The sequence below is a fragment of the Canis lupus genome, chromosome 9, assembly GCF_011100685.1.
Source record: "Canis lupus familiaris isolate Mischka breed German Shepherd chromosome 9, alternate assembly UU_Cfam_GSD_1.0, whole genome shotgun sequence".
Taxonomy (NCBI): Eukaryota; Metazoa; Chordata; class Mammalia; order Carnivora; family Canidae; genus Canis; species Canis lupus.
Genome location: NC_049230.1, coordinates 34,824,452 through 34,842,025, shown reverse-complemented (window position 1 = coordinate 34,842,025; position 17,574 = coordinate 34,824,452). Strand labels below are relative to the sequence as shown.

General features: G+C 35.8%; 1 protein-coding gene and 1 pseudogene across 1 annotated transcript in view; both read right to left on the bottom strand.

Annotated features, from left to right (window-relative positions):
- The window catches only part of BRIP1 (BRCA1 interacting protein C-terminal helicase 1), a 180,355-nt gene that overhangs the window by 107,146 nt on the left and 55,635 nt on the right, over nucleotides 1-17,574 (bottom strand). Inside the window, exons 9-11 of the mRNA XM_038547960.1 lie at nucleotides 14,672-14,871; nucleotides 7,625-7,757; nucleotides 263-417 (exon numbers count right to left, since the gene is read on the bottom strand). Coding sequence (XP_038403888.1) covers nucleotides 263-417; nucleotides 7,625-7,757; nucleotides 14,672-14,871 — 488 coding nt within the window. The remainder of the gene's footprint in view (nucleotides 1-262; nucleotides 418-7,624; nucleotides 7,758-14,671; nucleotides 14,872-17,574) is intronic.
- On the bottom strand, nucleotides 667-1,304 carry LOC106559266 (annotated as a pseudogene).

The window sequence follows — 17,574 nt, the reverse complement described above, 5'->3', positions numbered from 1 at the left end:
AATCATATACAACTATAAATTTAATACTGCAGTAACTTTAAAAATGTATTTAAAATACATTTATTTTTTATTTCAATACTCATTTTCATTAATAAAGACTAATTTCGACTGATCCAAATCTGTGTCAATAAGAATAATACTTATACCCACTTCTTTACAACGAACCTAAGTACTCACACAATATACAGATTAAACACATCATGGCACCCAATAAAACTAATATTTTTAAGAGGAAAAATACAAATCATATATATTTACTAACCTGCTATTTTGCCTAAAAAGATAGTCAAACACCATAAAAAGTCCTTTGAGCATTATTTGAGTTGAAGCACTAATAATAGGCACTTCTCTTGTCTCCTCTTTACCATGAATTGGTAAGACTTTTTCTTCTTTTTGAAGGACAGCAGAAAAGTGTCCCTGTAAGAAATTACCATTATTAAGTACATGGCAGGAAACGAGAAGAAGAGAAGTACAAACTTCTTAAAACTATAATATAACCCAAATGAAAGATACATTGAAATTTTAGGGAAACATTGCTAATAAACAAGTGCTAAAATTATGTTTTAAATTCCTACATAGGGCAGCCCCGGTGGCGCAGCGGTTTAGCGCCGCCTGCAGCCCAGGGCGTGATCCTGGAGACCTGGGATCTAGTCCCACTTCGGGTTCCCTGCACGGAGCCTGCTTCTCCCTCTGCCTGTGTGTCTGCCTCTCTCTCTCTGTGTCTCTCTATAAATAAATAAAGTAAAATCTTTAAAAAAAATAAAAATAAAAATAAAATAAATTCCTACATATTCCCTCAATTGGTATCCTACAGAAAAGTACATCTTTAAGTCTCTTATACCACCAAATATACATTTTACTTACCATTCTCACAATAGTTATATCATAATTTTTTATTAATTCAATATTTTATTCATTTTTTTTTACAAGAGAACAGACCTACACCTTTATTTATTTACTTTTCAGCAAGTTTAAGTCCTTGAGGAGTACAGCATTACATGGATTCTGTGGCCAATGGCTTTAGCAGGAAGTTTGCTTCAGAATTTAGGACATACCATGCCACTGTTTCCATGAACACAAGTTACTTTTTCCCAGATTACTCTGGTTTTGTTTGGTTTGCCACCAGGAGTCACTGTGTTGTTCTTTGTTTTGTACACATAAGCATATGTCTTGCTTAGTCAGAAGTCAGTTTCATCTCAAGCATAAACACCTTCAATTTTAAGAAGAGCTGTGTGCTCCCTGTGGTTCCGGAGACCCCGCTTATAGCCAACAAAAATGGCCTTGGACCACAGCCTTCCAGACATAATTGTCACTTTAGGAGTTCTGTTCCAGCAGGCCTCCACAGGCTCCAAAATTAAGTCAATATTTATTTTTAACAAAATTGTGATTATATATATTATACACTGTTATAGCTAACCCATATATAGTATACTGATCATATTTCCTTTCTTTTGTAACACTTTCATTTACTTTTTCCTAGTGTTTATGCTTAAATCAACCTTCTCAACAAACAAACAAACCAATAAATAAATAAATTCCCATATATTCCCAAATTCTCTTCAGAGTCAAAGACATTTTAACAATAAGTTATATATTTAGGAGGTTCATTATTTCTTCAGGCAATCAGGGTATTATTACAAAGTGCCCTTCAAAAGTAATGAACTAGGTACACCTGGCTGGCTCAGTTGGTAGGCCACGCAAACTTTGACCTCAAGAATGTGAGTTCAGGCCCCATGTTGGGTATAGAGCTAATTTAAAAACAAAACCAAAACCAAACCAAAACAGTAAAAGAGAACTAAAATGTACCAAACAGTTTTTCCAAAGAGCCTAAAAGAGTTGATATGCCATCTAAATGCCTGAATTACTTCCAGGTAGTATTCCAATGATGAGAATAATATGACTGTATGACAAGCAAAAATTTTTAAATGAAAAAAGGAAATAATAAATGCTAAATACAAAATGTATACTAATTAGCTCATTTATTGCATGTGGCTCATAAGTTTTAACAAATGTTCTAAAGTTAGATAGATAGCAGTGACAGTTGCATAATTCTGTAACTATATTAAAAACTACTGAATTGTATATTTTAAAAGGGTAGATTTCATGGCATGTGAATTATACATCAAGCTGTTAATAAAAAATAAAACAAAGAATTTTAAAACAATGCAGTAGACATATTCCTAAATGATGTAACACTAGTAATATATAGTCTCTTTTGGGTAGCAATAAGACCAGGATATCTGTTTCACTTCCTGTGATAAACAATGTACTGGAAGTTTAAGCTAACAAAGAAAGAAAGAAAATGTGATGGAGTTGGAAGGAAAGAGAATAAAGTTACTACTTACAGACAGTATAATTACATAAAATTTGAGAATCCATAGACAAACCAGGTAGTATAACTATAAGATAGTTCAGCAAAGTGGTTGGCTGGCTACAAGATAAATAAATAAAAATCAACTACCACATTTATACAGCAGTAATAATTAGAAAATGTAATTTTAGCATTTGAAAAAGAAACAAATTTTAACTTACTTAGAAATAAATCTAAAACTCCTAAGACTTTTAAAAATAAAATAAAATTTTATTGACATATATGACATAATAAGTGAAGAACTTTATACATCTTATTTGTGAATAGGAAAACTCCCATATTATAAATATATCAACACTCTAAATTAACCCATAAATTCAGTGAAATTCCAACCAAAATTCCAACAGAATTTTTCATGAAAATTTACAAGTTAATTTTAAAATTCAGCCAAGATCATCCTCAAAGGAAAAGAACAAAGTGAGGAGATCCGCCCTACCAGGTATTAGCATACTTCTAATGCTAGAGTAATTAACCAATATGACAGTTTATTTTTATTTTTTTAAGATTTTATTTATTTATTCATGAGAGACACAGAGAGACGGGAAGAGACATGAATAGAGAGAGTAGGTAGAGACAGAAGCAGGCTCCCGACCCAAGCAGAAGGCAGTCAACCATTGAGGCCAGGTGCCCCAAATATGACAGTTTAGATAAACAGAATCATAGAACAAAGTCCAGAAATTAATTCACAAATAAATGAAAATTAGATATGTGGCAGAAGTGTCATTACAAATCAGAGATAAATGGATGAACAACTTAGTAAATGATGCCAAAATTATACTTATAGGAAATAAAATGGATTCCCAACCTCACAATATAAACAAAAATGAATTCTAGGCTGATTTAATTAAAAAAAAAAAACACTTTTAGAAAATATAGTACAAGATAAGGAAAGACTACTTAAACTAAACTCAAATATAATTCATAAAAAAAACACTGATACATTTGAATGCCTTAAAATAAAAAACTTCTAGAAAAATGCTCCATAAATAAAACATAGACACAAGACTAACATACAATGCAATAAGCAACAAAGAATTAGTATTTATAATACATAAAGGAAATAGCAACATATACAGAGATATATTTTCAAGGATGTTCATAACAGAATTTTTTCTTATTCTGGGAAAGCTGGCAACAACTTATATTTCAAATGCCAAATTAAGCAAGTAATTTAGAATATCTGCACTCACAAAAGTGCTACACTGCAATTAAAAATCACGTGAAAGGGATCCCTGGGTGGTGCAGCAGTTTAGCGCCTGTCTTTGGCCCAGGGCGTGATCTTGGAGACCCGGGATCGAATCCCACATCGGGCTCCCAGTGCATGGAGCCTGCTTCTCCCTCTGCCTGTGTCTCTGCCTCTCTCTCTCTCTCTGTGACTATCATAAAAAAAAAAAAAAAAAAAAAAAAAATCACGTGAAAGCGGTGCCTGAGAGACTCAGGCCTCCAAACTCTTGGTTTCAGTTCAGGCCATGATCTCAGGGTTATGAGATGGAGCTCTGTGTGGGTTCCACGCTCATTGCAGTCTGCTTAAGATTTTTTTCTCCCTCTGCTCTTCCCCCTTACCCCTGCTCTCTCTCAAATAAATATTTTTAAAATAAAAATACAGATCATGTGAAAGAATATTAAAATAGTATTCATAGGGGCATCTGGGTCAGCTAAACATCCCACTCTTGATTTTAGCTCAGGTTATGATTTCAGGGTCCTGAGATGGACCTGTGCTCAGTGGCGAATCTGCTTGAGATTCTCTCTCTCTTTCCCTCTGTCCCTCCCTATCATCTCACACATGTACTTTCTCCGTTTTCTGAAATAAATCTTTAAAAAACAACAGCCCAGGTATTACATAAGACTTATGAATCACTGACCTCTACCTCTGAAACTAATAATATATGTTAATTAACCGAATTTAAATTTTAAAAAATTTTATTTTTTATTTTTTAATTAAAAAAAATTTATTTATTTATGATAGTCACAGAGAGAGAGAGAGAGAGAGAGGCAGAGACATAGGCAGAGGGAGAAGCAGGCTCCATGCACCGGGAGCCCGACGTGGGATTTGATCCCGCGTCTCCAGGATCGCGCCCTGGGCCAAAGGCAGGCGCCAAACCGCTGCGCCACCCAGGGATCCCTAAAAAAATTTTAAAATAAAAAAACAGTACTCCTAATATACTGTTAAATGAAAAGAGACTATAAAGAACATGCATCATATCAGAAATCTATGTCAAATAAATATATGCATAGAATAAGATGGGTGGATAAAAATCCAAAAGTTAATAATGATCATCTTTATGAATTTTTTTTCCTTTGTGCCTTTGTATTTCCCAAATTTTTTCTTTGAGATATATTTATTTGTACATTTTTATTAAAGTATAATATATAATGCACTAGTCTTAAATATACAGCTCACTAAACATACATACACACAACATGCACACACCCATGTAACTAACACTCACAATACAAAATATTCCTTGAATCCCAGATGGTTCCCTTTTGCCCTTTCTCAACCCAAACTGCTCCTTACCCCTGCACAGTAGTAACCATTATTCTGACTTCTACTAGTGTAATAATATTCATTTCTTAATTTCATAAAAATGAAATCATACAGTTTATACTCTTCTGTGTCCAGTTTCTTTTACTCAACATTGTCTCTAAGATTCATTTATATGATTGGTAGTTCATTTCTTAAATTGCTGTCTAATATTCTATGAATTCCTCACAATTTATCCATTTTGCTAATGATATGAACTATTAAAATGCAAAGTTTATACAAAAAATCATGGAAAGATGCCATGATATGGACAATACTTATAATACCACATTGCATTTTAAAAATGCAGGGCAAAAATCTTAAGTATTATCTGATAAAAATACATTTTTAATACTCATATGCCCAGAATTCTAGTGGTGACCATGGTAGCCATAGTTCTTATCTGTTTTAGTTCAAAAGCCTCTTTAAGTCTGTACATGAGGAAAATTATAAAATTCTTATAAAAGAAAACAAAGATCCAAACAAATGGAAGGATACTCTCTGTTCATAAATAGGAAGACTCAGTATTGTTCAATTGTTAGTTCTTCCTACTTTGATCTATAGATTCAAGACAATCTCAATCAAAATTCCAGAAAGTTACTTGGTGGATTGACAAACTGAGTCTAAAGTTTATTTGGAAAGAAACAAACCAAAATAACCAATACAATATACTGATCAAAATCAGAGAACTGATACTACCCAACTTCAAGACTTATTATAAATCAATAGTAATGAAGATAGTGTGGTATTAGTGAAGGAACAGACAAATCAATCAATGGAAAAGAATAGAGCCTAAAAATGGACCCACAAGGATACAGTCAACTGATCTTTAACAAAGCAACAAAGACAATCCAAAGGAGAAAGGATGGTCTTTTCAACAAATGGTGACAGAACATGCAAAGAAATGAATCTAGATACAGACCTTCTATCCTTCACAAAAATTAACTAAAAATGGATCAGACCTAAATGTTAAATGAAAACTCTGAAACTTTTAGAAGAAATAACAGAAGAAAATCTAGGTGATTTTGGCTTTGGTGGTGAGTTTTCAGACACAACATCTAAAGCATGATCCATCAAAGAAAAAAATTGGTAAGGTGAACTCTATTAAAACTAAAAACTTGGGCAGTCTGGGTGGCTCAGCAGTTTAGCACCACCTTAAGCCCAGGGCCTGATCCTGGAGACCCAGGATCGAGTCCCATGTCGGGCTCCCTGCATGGAGCCTGCTTCTCCTTCTGCCTGTGTCTCTGCCTCTCTCTCTGTATATCTCATGAATAAATAAATAAAATCTTTAAAAAAAAACAAAAAACAAAAACTTATGTTTCAAAAAAAGACACTGTTAACACATTGAAAAGACAAGCCACAGACTGGAAGAACATATCTGCAAGCATGAGTCCTGATGAAGGACTTGTATACCAAATATAGAAAACCCTTAAAACTCAATAATAGGAAGACAAAAGCATCCAACTGAAAAGTAGGCAAAAGATCTGAAGAGACATCTCACCAAATAAGATATATAGATGGCAAAAGAGCATGTAAAAAGATGTTCCACCTCAAATGTTATTTAGGAATTGTAAATTAAAATAACAATAAGATACTACTACATATCTATTTGAATGGCTAGTATTCAAAACTGACAATTCCAAATGTTGGCAAGGATGTAGAATAACAGGATCCCTTATTCACTGATGATGGGAATGTAAAATAATAGCACAGCCACTGTGGAAGATAGCAGTTTCTTGCACAGCTAAAAGAAGTCTTACCATCAATACAGCAATTGTACTAAGTATTTACCCAATGAGAAGAAGGCATATCCACACAAAAATACTCACACAAATGTTTATAATAGCTTTATTCAGAATTGCCCAAACTTGGAAGTCCTACAGTAGGTGAATGGATCAGCAGTGTGCATACATACAATGAATACTATTTAGCAATAAAAAGAAATGAGCCATCAAACCATAAAAAGACATGAAGGACCCTTAGTATGATTCCAACTAAATGGCATTCTGGAAAAGGCAAAACTAAGGAGTCAAAATTAAAAAACAAACAAACACACACACACACACACACACACACACACACACACACATATATCACTGGTTGCCAGAAGTTCAGCAGGGGACATGAGGTATGGTGAAGGAATTAATTAGTAAATATAGCACATAAGATTTTTAAGGCAGTGACAATATTTTGTATGACACTGTAATGGTAGATACATGACTTTATTTTTGTCAAAACTCACAGAATTGTACAAGTGAATCTTTAATGTAAAACTATGGACTTTAGTTAACAATACTGGCTCAATTGTAACAAATATACTGTATTATTGTAAGATGTTAATAATAGGAGAACTGGAGTGTGTATGTATGTTTGTCATTAGGTACATGAGAATTCTGTCCTTTCTGCTAAATTTTTCTGCAAACTTCAAACAACCACTCTTAAAAGCAAAGTCTATTAATTTAAAATAAGCAGTTATTTTATTTTGTTATATTTTATTTTATATTTTATATATTTTACATTATATTTTATTTAGTTATAACTAAATAATGAGAATTTTTTAATCCATTATTTACACCATCAGTTAAAGATTACCAAGCTTAGTAATAAAATAAAATTTTAAAACAATTAAGTTGCTACTTTTTTAGGTCTGGATTAATTTATTCATTATTAAACAATGGTTTAATGGTTTAATTCACTAAATAAATATTAGAGGTGGAAAAAAATCTTACCTGCAAAATAGGAAAAGTAGCAGTAGTAATGCCCATTTTGTGCAAATTTAAGACCATTTCACTTCCACTCCATATTTTACAGGATGATTCATAATCCCTTTCCACAAGATGTTCAGAGTTTGCTTCTAACCAACTAAAATAAAATAAAACAGTTCCATCAACTAATATCACCCTTGTGTGCACTATTTTAACAAAACAAAGAGTTGTGATACATTCATCATATTCCTTGAAGCTATTACGATACAAATGTGAATTCAGACATCTCTTAAAATGCATGCATGTCTCATATTGCCAAATAAACACTTATATAGCTAAATAGTATGCTTTCACTTAGAAAAGAGAAACATGCATGTGATTTCCCAATTATGTTTTATGGATTCACACTGCTTCACTTGACTATCTTTCCAACTGACAGCCAGGTATAGGAGCATTTGATCCCAAATGCACATAAAGAAAATATAAAACAATCTAATAAAGAAATTAAGGTATTATATATTAAGACAAAAAAGAGAGTTACTAGAAAGTATATTCATTTTTATGTATACATATACATTTTGACATTCAGTAAGTACTTAAATGCCTATATTATATGCCAGACACTGTACTGGATACTAGAAATACAGCAGTAAGTAAAACAGGCAAGATCCTTATTCTCATGGAAATTACATTCTACTAAAGGGAGAAATAAACTTAGAAACACATACATGAAACAAGAGCATATCAGATAATGGAAAGTGATATAATGAAAATAAATTAGGTTAATGTAATCTACTTGCTACTTTAATTTGAGTGTCAAGGAAGTTCTCCCTGAAGTGACATTTATTCTAATAATTGAATGCAAAAAATACCCCGTCATGAAAGGATGGGGGCGCGGGGGGTAGGGGGGAGGGATTCCAAGTAGAAAGAATAGCTAATGCAAAGATCTAGAAGTGGTTAACAAATTTTGTTTATTTAAGGACTTGACAGAAAGCCACTGTAGTTGCAACACAATGGGCAAAAAAGAATAACAATATGAACAATGTTAGAACAATGTTAGAGTGATAAGCAGGAATCAGATCATGTTGAGACAAGGTAAGGAATCTGGATTCTATCCAAAGTGTAATGGGAAGGTTTTAAATAAGAGGACTGATTGACTGATTTAGACAGTGTGTACACATGAGGAGGGGATTGGAGAGGAGCATTGGGAGAGAGAGAGAGAAAATCTTAAGCAGGCTACACACACAGCACAGAGCCCAGTGTGGGGATCCATACCACAACCCTGAGACCATGACCTGAGCTGAAGTCAAGAGTCAGTTGCTTAACCGACTGAGTCACCCAGGTGCCCCTTAAATGGAATATTTGAAATCAAACACAACCTATTTTAAGTGTTTAAAAGATGATTCCAGTTTCTAAGCCAGAATGGATTATGGAAAAAGGCAAAAATAAAAGCAGAGACCTGTTGCAGGCTGTTACAGAATTCTAGTTGAGAGATGATTCTGGGATGATAGATAGGAGTTTGAAGGATTTGGGATATATTGTACAGGTGGCATTTATTAAACTTACTGATGAACTGGATATGGTGAGGTAGCAATCAAGGATAACAGATTTCTGATTTGAGGAACTGGCTGGTATTGTTTGCTTAGATAAGGAAGACAAGGCATTTGGGGGGAGTAGGTAGGAGAAGAGAAGGAGTTTATTTTGTAAAGTTGAAATTAAAGCCCCAACAGATTAAATTTTTTTTAAATTTTTTATTTATTTATGATAGTCACAGAGAGAGAGAGAGAGGCAGAGACACAGGCAGAGGGAGAAGCAGGCTCCATGCACCGGGAACCCGACGTGGGATTCGATCCCGGGTCTCCAGGATCGCGCCCTGGGCCAAAGGCAGGCGCCAAACCGCTGTGCCACCCAGGGATCCCAGCCCCAACAGATTAATATAAAGTACAGGTCAATATACGAAAATCACATTCCAGAGACAGATTTGAATATAGATTTATTAGAAATTGGGCTAGACACAGATTCAGGCCTCACTAGTACTACTACGGTACTCGGTTATGTAATTTAGGCAAAGTACAGAGTTAAGAGAAGAAATGAAGTACCAGAACCAAATCCTGAGGCACTTCAACATTTAGACATCAAACAGAATAAGAACTATCAAAAGAAACTGAGAAAGAGTAGACTGTGAAGAAGAAGACCAGAAGGTATCCAGAGGCTGTCTAGGAAAAAGTACTCTTGTATGTCTCCTCTAGTCTTACTACTTCACTTCTGACATGTTTGGTCACTAAATGTATGTGGGGTTCTTTTTTCCTTACACTAATGCAATTCTCCAAGACACTAGCTGGGTGTTCCATAATTCAATCCAATTCTTACACTAACAAGTTAAAGTTAGCACAGATCCCAAGACTGGGTTTCAGTCTCACCATACTGTCCTCCCCACCTCGTCACTTCAGATGCCAGCATTAAAGTCCAAGTTGTCATCTGTGCCTCTGACAAAGCAATTATAAGTCAGAGGTTCTCATGACCCCTCCTCAAGTTTGATCATTTACTAGAACAACCCACAGAGCTCCAGAAAACATCTATGTTTACCAGTTTATTATACAATAAAGGATACAGACAAATAGCCAGATGGAAAGTTCTGGGAGGGTCTGAGCACAGGAGCTTCTGTTCCTAGAAAGGTGGGATGCTCCAAGCACATAAATGTGTTCACCAATCTGGAAGTTCTGAACAATGGCTTCATTACATAAGCATGATCAATTATTAACTTGATCTCCCCTCCCTCTCCCCTTTCCAGAGGAAAGGTGGAGCTGAAAGTTCTAAGCTTCTAATCATGGTTTAGTCTTTCTAGTGACCACACACATCCAGAAGTTCACCAAGCACCTCATTAGAACAAAAGCCAGTCCGAGCACCTAGGAAATACCAAAGGATTTAGGAGTTCTGTCAGGAACTGGGGGGTTAAAAATGCTCTTAGTACTCTTCTCACTTAGGAAATTGCAAGGTTTTAGGAACTCTGTGCCAGGAACTGGTGACAGAGAGCAATGTGTATATATTTTCCATTATTTCACAGAAGTTAAGCCAAAAACATTTTTCATAGAGGTGATAGTTGACAATACCCAAACAATACTGCTGAGAGGCTGAGTGAGATAATAGAAAAATAACCTTTGCATTTGGCAACATAAGGGATCATTGGTGACCTTGATAAGAACAGTTTCAGTAGAAGTCTGCAGACAACAACACAACTGAGATTAGTGAGGAAAGACTGGGGAGTGAGAAAACAGAATTAGCAACTAAAGACAACTCTTTCACCAAATTATGCTGTGAAGTAAAAATGACAATATGCTACGTGACAAAAACACCACAGGAAAGGCATAAGCGGGATACCTGGATGGCTCAGCGATTTAGCGCCATCCAACGCAGGATGCTGGGTCCCGGGATCGAGTCCAGCATTGGGTTCCCTGCAGGGAGCCTGCTTCTCTCTCTGCCTATGTCTCTGCCTCTGTGTGTGTGTCATAAATAAATAAATAAAATCTTAAAAAAAAAGAAAAAAAGGAAAGGCACAAGCACATGGTAAAATAGGGGGAAAAATATTTGCACTCTTATCACAGACAGGCAAAGGGTTAATCTACAAAGCCTCTACAAATCAGTAAAAACTGTAACAAAACCAAAAAAGGACAGAAATGTCGACAGTTGATAGGAAAGGAAATACACCGTTTGCCTTTTAAAATGCTTAATATTGGGGCACCTGGGTGGCCCAGTCAATTAAACGTCTGACTCTTGGTTTCAGCTCAGGTCATGAACTCAGGGTTGTGAGACTGAGCCCCACGTTGGGCTCCATACTCAGTGCAGAGTCTGCTTAGGACTCTTGCTACCTCTCCTTCTGTCTCCTCCAATCCTTCTCCTTCTTCTCTTCCAACTCCCTCTCTCTAAAACAAATAAATCTTCTTTAAAAAAAATAATAAAATGCTTAATATCAATTATATTAAGAGAAATTAAGTAAAAACTACACTGAATACCACTTTTCACCCATCAGACTAGAAAAAAACAACTTTCATCCTCTCATATGTTGCTGGCGAAAGTATAAATTAGTCCTCTGCCTACCCACTTACTGTGTAAAGTTTAGAAATATCTATCAGAATTACATGTGGATCTACGGTTTCACTCAACAATCCCACTTGTAGGAATTTTCCTATATACTCCCATTGTAACAGCAAACAATTGTAAACCTCAGTATCTACTATTTAGATGTTAGTTAAATTATTATACATCCATGCAATGGAATTCAAGGCAATTATTTTTTAAAACTGAGAAAGCTTTCTAAGTCATGATAAGGAAAAATCTCCAAAATATATTAAGTGAAAAAAGACATGAAACAGGAAACAATAAGCATAAAGTACAGTGCCAATAGTCAACAATACTGTATTGTATACTTAAAAAATTTGCTAGGAGGGTAGAGCTTACGTGTTCTTATAAAAAAAAAAAACGATTAATAAAGAGGACAGAAGGAAACTTTCAGAGGAGATGTTTATGGCATAGATTGTGATGATAGTTTCATGGATATATACTTACCTGCAAACTTATCCGGTTGTATACATTGAATATTTATAGTTTTATATATGTCAATCATACTTCAATAAAATGACTTTATTTATTTATTTATTTATTTATTTATTTTAATAAAATCGCTTTAAAAATAACATTTTTATGCTTAAAATGGAAGACAATGGGGCGCCTGGGTGGTTCAGCTGGTTAAGCATCCAACTCTTGATTTTGGCTCAGGTCATAGTCTCAGGGTTGTGAGATCAAGCCCTGCATCATCAGGTTCCATGCTCAGTGGAGTGTCTGCTAGAGATTCTCTCTCTCCCTCTGCTCTTCCCCTCACATGCTGCACACACTCTCTAAGATAAATAAATCTTTATTTTAAAAAAAAATTTATTTATTCATGAGAGACACACAGAGAGAGGCAGAGACACAGGCAGAGGGAGAAGCAGGCTCTGTGCAGGGAGCCCAATGCGGGACTCAATCCTGGGACTCCAGGATCACACCCTGGGCCAAAGGCAGGCGCCAAACCGCTGAGCCATCCAGGGATCCTCTAAATAAATCTTAAAAAAAAAAAAAAAAAATGGAGAAGACAAAAAACTAAAAATGTAGCATGCCATCATTTGGGAGGAAAAGGAGGGACTGGGGAAAGTACCTATATCGGTTCATCAATGAATTGCTCATAAATATGCACTGAATGTTAAACTTGTTCAGGAGAGGACCTATGCAGATGGAGAATGGGGTGGGAAGGAGTTTTTACAACATAAATTTCTATATCTTTTATATTCAAACATGTGACTATGTAACCTTCAAAAAAATTTTAAATATACTATGAACAGAAAAATGCTGCAGTGAATGGAATAAGATAGAGGGTCAAGATCTAAGATAAAGAGATTCTAGGGGTACCTGGGTGGCTCAGTAGTTGAAAGTCTGCCTTCGGCTCAGAGGGTGATCCCAGGGTCCTGGGATGAAGTCCCGCATCAGGCTCCCCATGAGGAGCCTGCTTCTCCCTCTACCTATGTCTGTCTCTCCCTGTGTGTCTCTCACGAATAAATAAATAAAATCTTAAAAAAAAAAAGATAAAGAGATTCTAGATTAACAACCTAATGTCTGGGATCACTGGGTGGCTCAGCGGTTTAGCACCTGCCTTCGGCCCAGGGTGTGATCCTGGAGTCCCGGGAATGAGTCCCACATTGGGCACCCCACGTGGAGCCTGCTTTTCCCTCTGCCTGTGTCTCTGCCTGTCGCTCTCTCATTCTCTCTCTGTGTCTCTCATGAATAAATAAAATCTTAAAAAAAAAAAAAAAAGAGAGAGAAAATCATTTAAAAACCCACCAAAACCTAATGTCTAATAAAAAGGAATTCAGGGATGCCTGGGTGGCTCAGTGGTTAAATGTCTGCCTTTGGCTCAGGTCGTGATCCTGGAGACCCAGAATCAAGTCCCACAGTGGGCTCCCTGAATGGAGCCTGCTTCTCCCTCTGCCTGTGTCTCTGCCTCTCTCTCTCTCTCTGTGTCTCTCATGAATAAATAAAATCTTTTAAAAAAATAAAAAAGAATTCAATGTAAACTTTAATAAAAATATTACTATATCTGTTATTTTAGAGTATTGAAATCCTGGTTAGTTAAAACTCATCAAAACAGAACCCTACTCAAACTGAAAGATAAAGCAACAAATTAAAGCATAATCCAGGGACGCCTGGGTGGCTCAGTGGTGTAGCATCTGCCTTTGGCTCAGGGAGTGATCCCAGGACCCAGGATCAAGTCCCACATCAGGCTCCTTGCTGGAAGCCTGCTTCTCCCTCTACCTGTCTCTCTTTCTCTCTGTGTGTCTCTCATGAATAAATAAATAAAATCTTAAAAATAAAGCATAATCCAAAAAATTTTTTTTAAAGATTTTATCTATTTATTTATGAGGGACAGAGAGAGACAGAGAGAGAGAGAGAGAGAGGCAGAAACATAGGCAGAGGGAGAAGCAGGCTCCATGCCGGACGCAGGACCCAATCTGAAGGCGGCACCAAACTGCTGAGCCACCCAGGCTGCCCCAAAATTTTAAAATATGTTAATGTTCAGTTTATGTTCAGCCCAATGTCATATATATCATACAGGAGGCTATTAAATTATTCTGTTAAATTAGAAATCAAATTAATAATTATCAATTTAAAAATCTATTATTATATTCTTTTGAACAAGACAAAAGTTTGGACTGGCTTATTTCTAAAAGTTTAACAGGCAAGGAACAATCTATTTCCTAAGTTGCCAGTTCAAAGTTTACTAATTAAAATATTATGGCATATCGGACACCTGTGTGGTTCAGTGGTTGCGTTTGGCTCAGGGCGTGATCCTGGAGTCCTGGGATTCAGTCCCACATTGGGCTCCACACAAGGAGCCTGCTTCTCTCTCTGCCTGTGTCTCTGCCTCTCTCTCTGCGTCTCTCATGAATAAATAAATAAAATCTTAAAAAAAAATACTATGGCATAATAAAACATGTTTTTAATATAAAGGCAGCAAAAATGACACTGTTAAACAAATGTTCTTACTTAATTAGGCTATAGCACACAGCTCGTAAGGGTTCATGGTTTTTCTTCCTTATATTATTGTTGACCATGCTATCTAGTTCATCTCGAGCAAAACGAAGCTGAACTTCTGTTACACTATAACTTGCTGATTCCCGAGCACAGTCTTCAATGTTATGAGCTTCGTCTAAAATGACAACCTGTTCTTTCAGATTGATATCCATCTATAAGACAAAAGAATTCTGTAAAACATTCAGTAAAATGCACTTAACAGCAGTAGGCAAGATATTTCATTTAAAACTTCAATTATAGGCCAATGTGGCAAGAATAATTATATAAGTAACTGATTCTAGGTCTTAACACTTTTAAAGCACTAATGAGGCTAACAAATATTAGCTCAACATTACAGTTTCCCATTTTTCATTCTCAAAATACTTTACAAACCTATCAACCAAAATACATGTTAAGTGAATCTGGATTAAAGTACAGCTGGCCACACAAAAGGGTATAAAAATCTCACTATGAAGCAATCTCCGACATAATTTTAAAAGAGGAACAAAAAAAAACTTTAAAATTAAATAATTATACAATATTCAAGAGACTCTGAAAATACTAATATAAATACAGCATTTATCTGTTTCATTTTAGTTGTTCCTACTATCCTTCATTTTGAGAATTGTTTTTCCCAGATGCCATGTGGTATTGATAGAACTGCTAATCCGTTAATCAAGGGATATCACCACCTTCAAAACATAGACTCAGAATCCAGGTTTGTCAGTTATTTTTTTTAAGGATTTTATTTATTTATTCATGAGAGACACAGAGAGAGAGAAAGAGAGAGAAAGAGAGAGAGAGAGAGAGGGAGAGAGAGAGAGAGAGAGACAGGCAAAGGGAGAAGCAGGACCCCAGAATCACATCCTGAGCCAAAGGCAGATGCTCAACCACTGAGCCACCCAGGTGCCCCCAGGTTTGTCAATTAAATAAAGTATTCCATCCCTCTGTGGTCATGGGTTGAAGAGTGAAGATGAGATTTAAGGGAGGCCAATCAGAGAAATTTGGAGTGATGAATATAAGATCATGAATTTTTTCCAGATTAGGTGGCTATTTGTGGTTATCTTTGTTCCACCTGGAAAGAAACTGAGAATAAAGCCATCACAATAAAGTCAGCCAAGCATTTTTTCTTAAGCTCTACTGAAGCTGGGTTTGTGTCACTTGCAATTCAGAGTCCTGGCTAATACAAAGAAATGTTAAAAAACAATTGCCAGTGAGTTATTCTGAGGAAAAAATATACAGAAAGTTGACGATGACTGAAAAAGAACCATGAAAGAACAGGAAACGTATTGGCATTTAAAAAGATGAGTAGAAAGGTCCCTGGGTGGCTCAGTCGGATAAGCATTCATTTGACTCTTGATTACAGTTCAGGTCATTATCTTAGGGTCATGAGATCAAGCCCCACATCAGGTTCCTCACTGGGTGTGGAGTCTGCTTAAGATCTTTCTCTTTCACTGTGCCCTCCCTGCTCCCCAAAATAAATAAATAATTAAAAGGTGAGTAGAATTTGGATTTGGAAAGCAAAAGGAGGAGTGCACTTCAATATAGGCATCATCAAAAGCAGAGATAAAGTTAAGAACAAGATATTCTCAGGGGACTATGAGGTAATTTTTGAAGGGGCTAAGTTGGGAGTTTGTAGCAGAAATGTCTGAGAAGGCAGATCTAAGCCAGACTATTGAGCATCTTGAGAGTAAGCTTAGCAGATACAGACATTAATGACAGATGAATGGATAAAGAAGATGTGGTATACATATACAATGGAATACTACTCAGCCATCAAAAATGAAATCTTGCCATTTGCAACGATGTGGATAGAACTAGATGGTATTATGCTAAGTGAAATAAGTCAATCAGAGAAAGACAATTATCATATGATCTCACTCTTATGTGGAATTTAAGAGACAAAACAGAGGATCCTGGAAGAAGGGAGGTAAAAACAAAACAAGATGAAGTCAGAGAGGGAGACAAATCATAAGAGATACCCTTAATCATAGGAAACAAATTGAGGGTTACTGGAGGGGAGAGGGATGAAGGGATGGAGTAACTGGGTAATGGACATTAAGGACAGCACTGATGTGATGAGCAGTGGGTATTATATAAGACTGCTGAATCACTGACCTTTATATCTGAAACCAATAATATAGTATATGTTAATTAACTGAATTTAAATTAAATAATATTTAAAAAGATATAGACTTTATCCCATGAGCCAAGAGTGCAACAGATTTTTTAATCAGAAGAAGTATGTAATAAAAGAAATACTAGGAAGACCGACCTGCCACTGATATGTACAAGTGGCTCAAATGAAAGGAACCTAGCAAAGAGGCAACCAAAGAAGAGGTAGGACAGGGATAGTAAACATAATGCCTATGAATTTTAAGCTTAAAAAGAAAGCCAATGAGAGTTGTGCAGTCAGATCTAAAGAGAGGAATAATAGGTGAATATACCAGGTTATTCACTTTTTTTTTTAAGTAAGCTCCATGCCCAGTATGAAGCCCAAAGCAGAGTCCAAACTCATGACCCTGAGATCAAGACCTGAGCTGAGATCAAGAGTCAGACGCTCAACTGAAGAAAGCACCTAAGTTAATTACTTTTTGTCTGATGCTGTAACTGGATGGTTCTAAGACCCATGCAAATAAACACAAATGCTATATCCAAATTTTATTTCTCAAAAACTCACAAAATTACAAATGCTATATCCAAACTTTCTCAAAAACTCACAAAGCATAATTTGCATAGTGTACATATTCTCCCCACAAAGTTCTTCAAACTACAGATTCTTCATATGAATGTTTTAAAATAATTCTGACTATTGATAAATGGAAGGAGTGATAGTTATTAATGGGTCCCAACTGGGAGTAATTTTGCCCCACAGG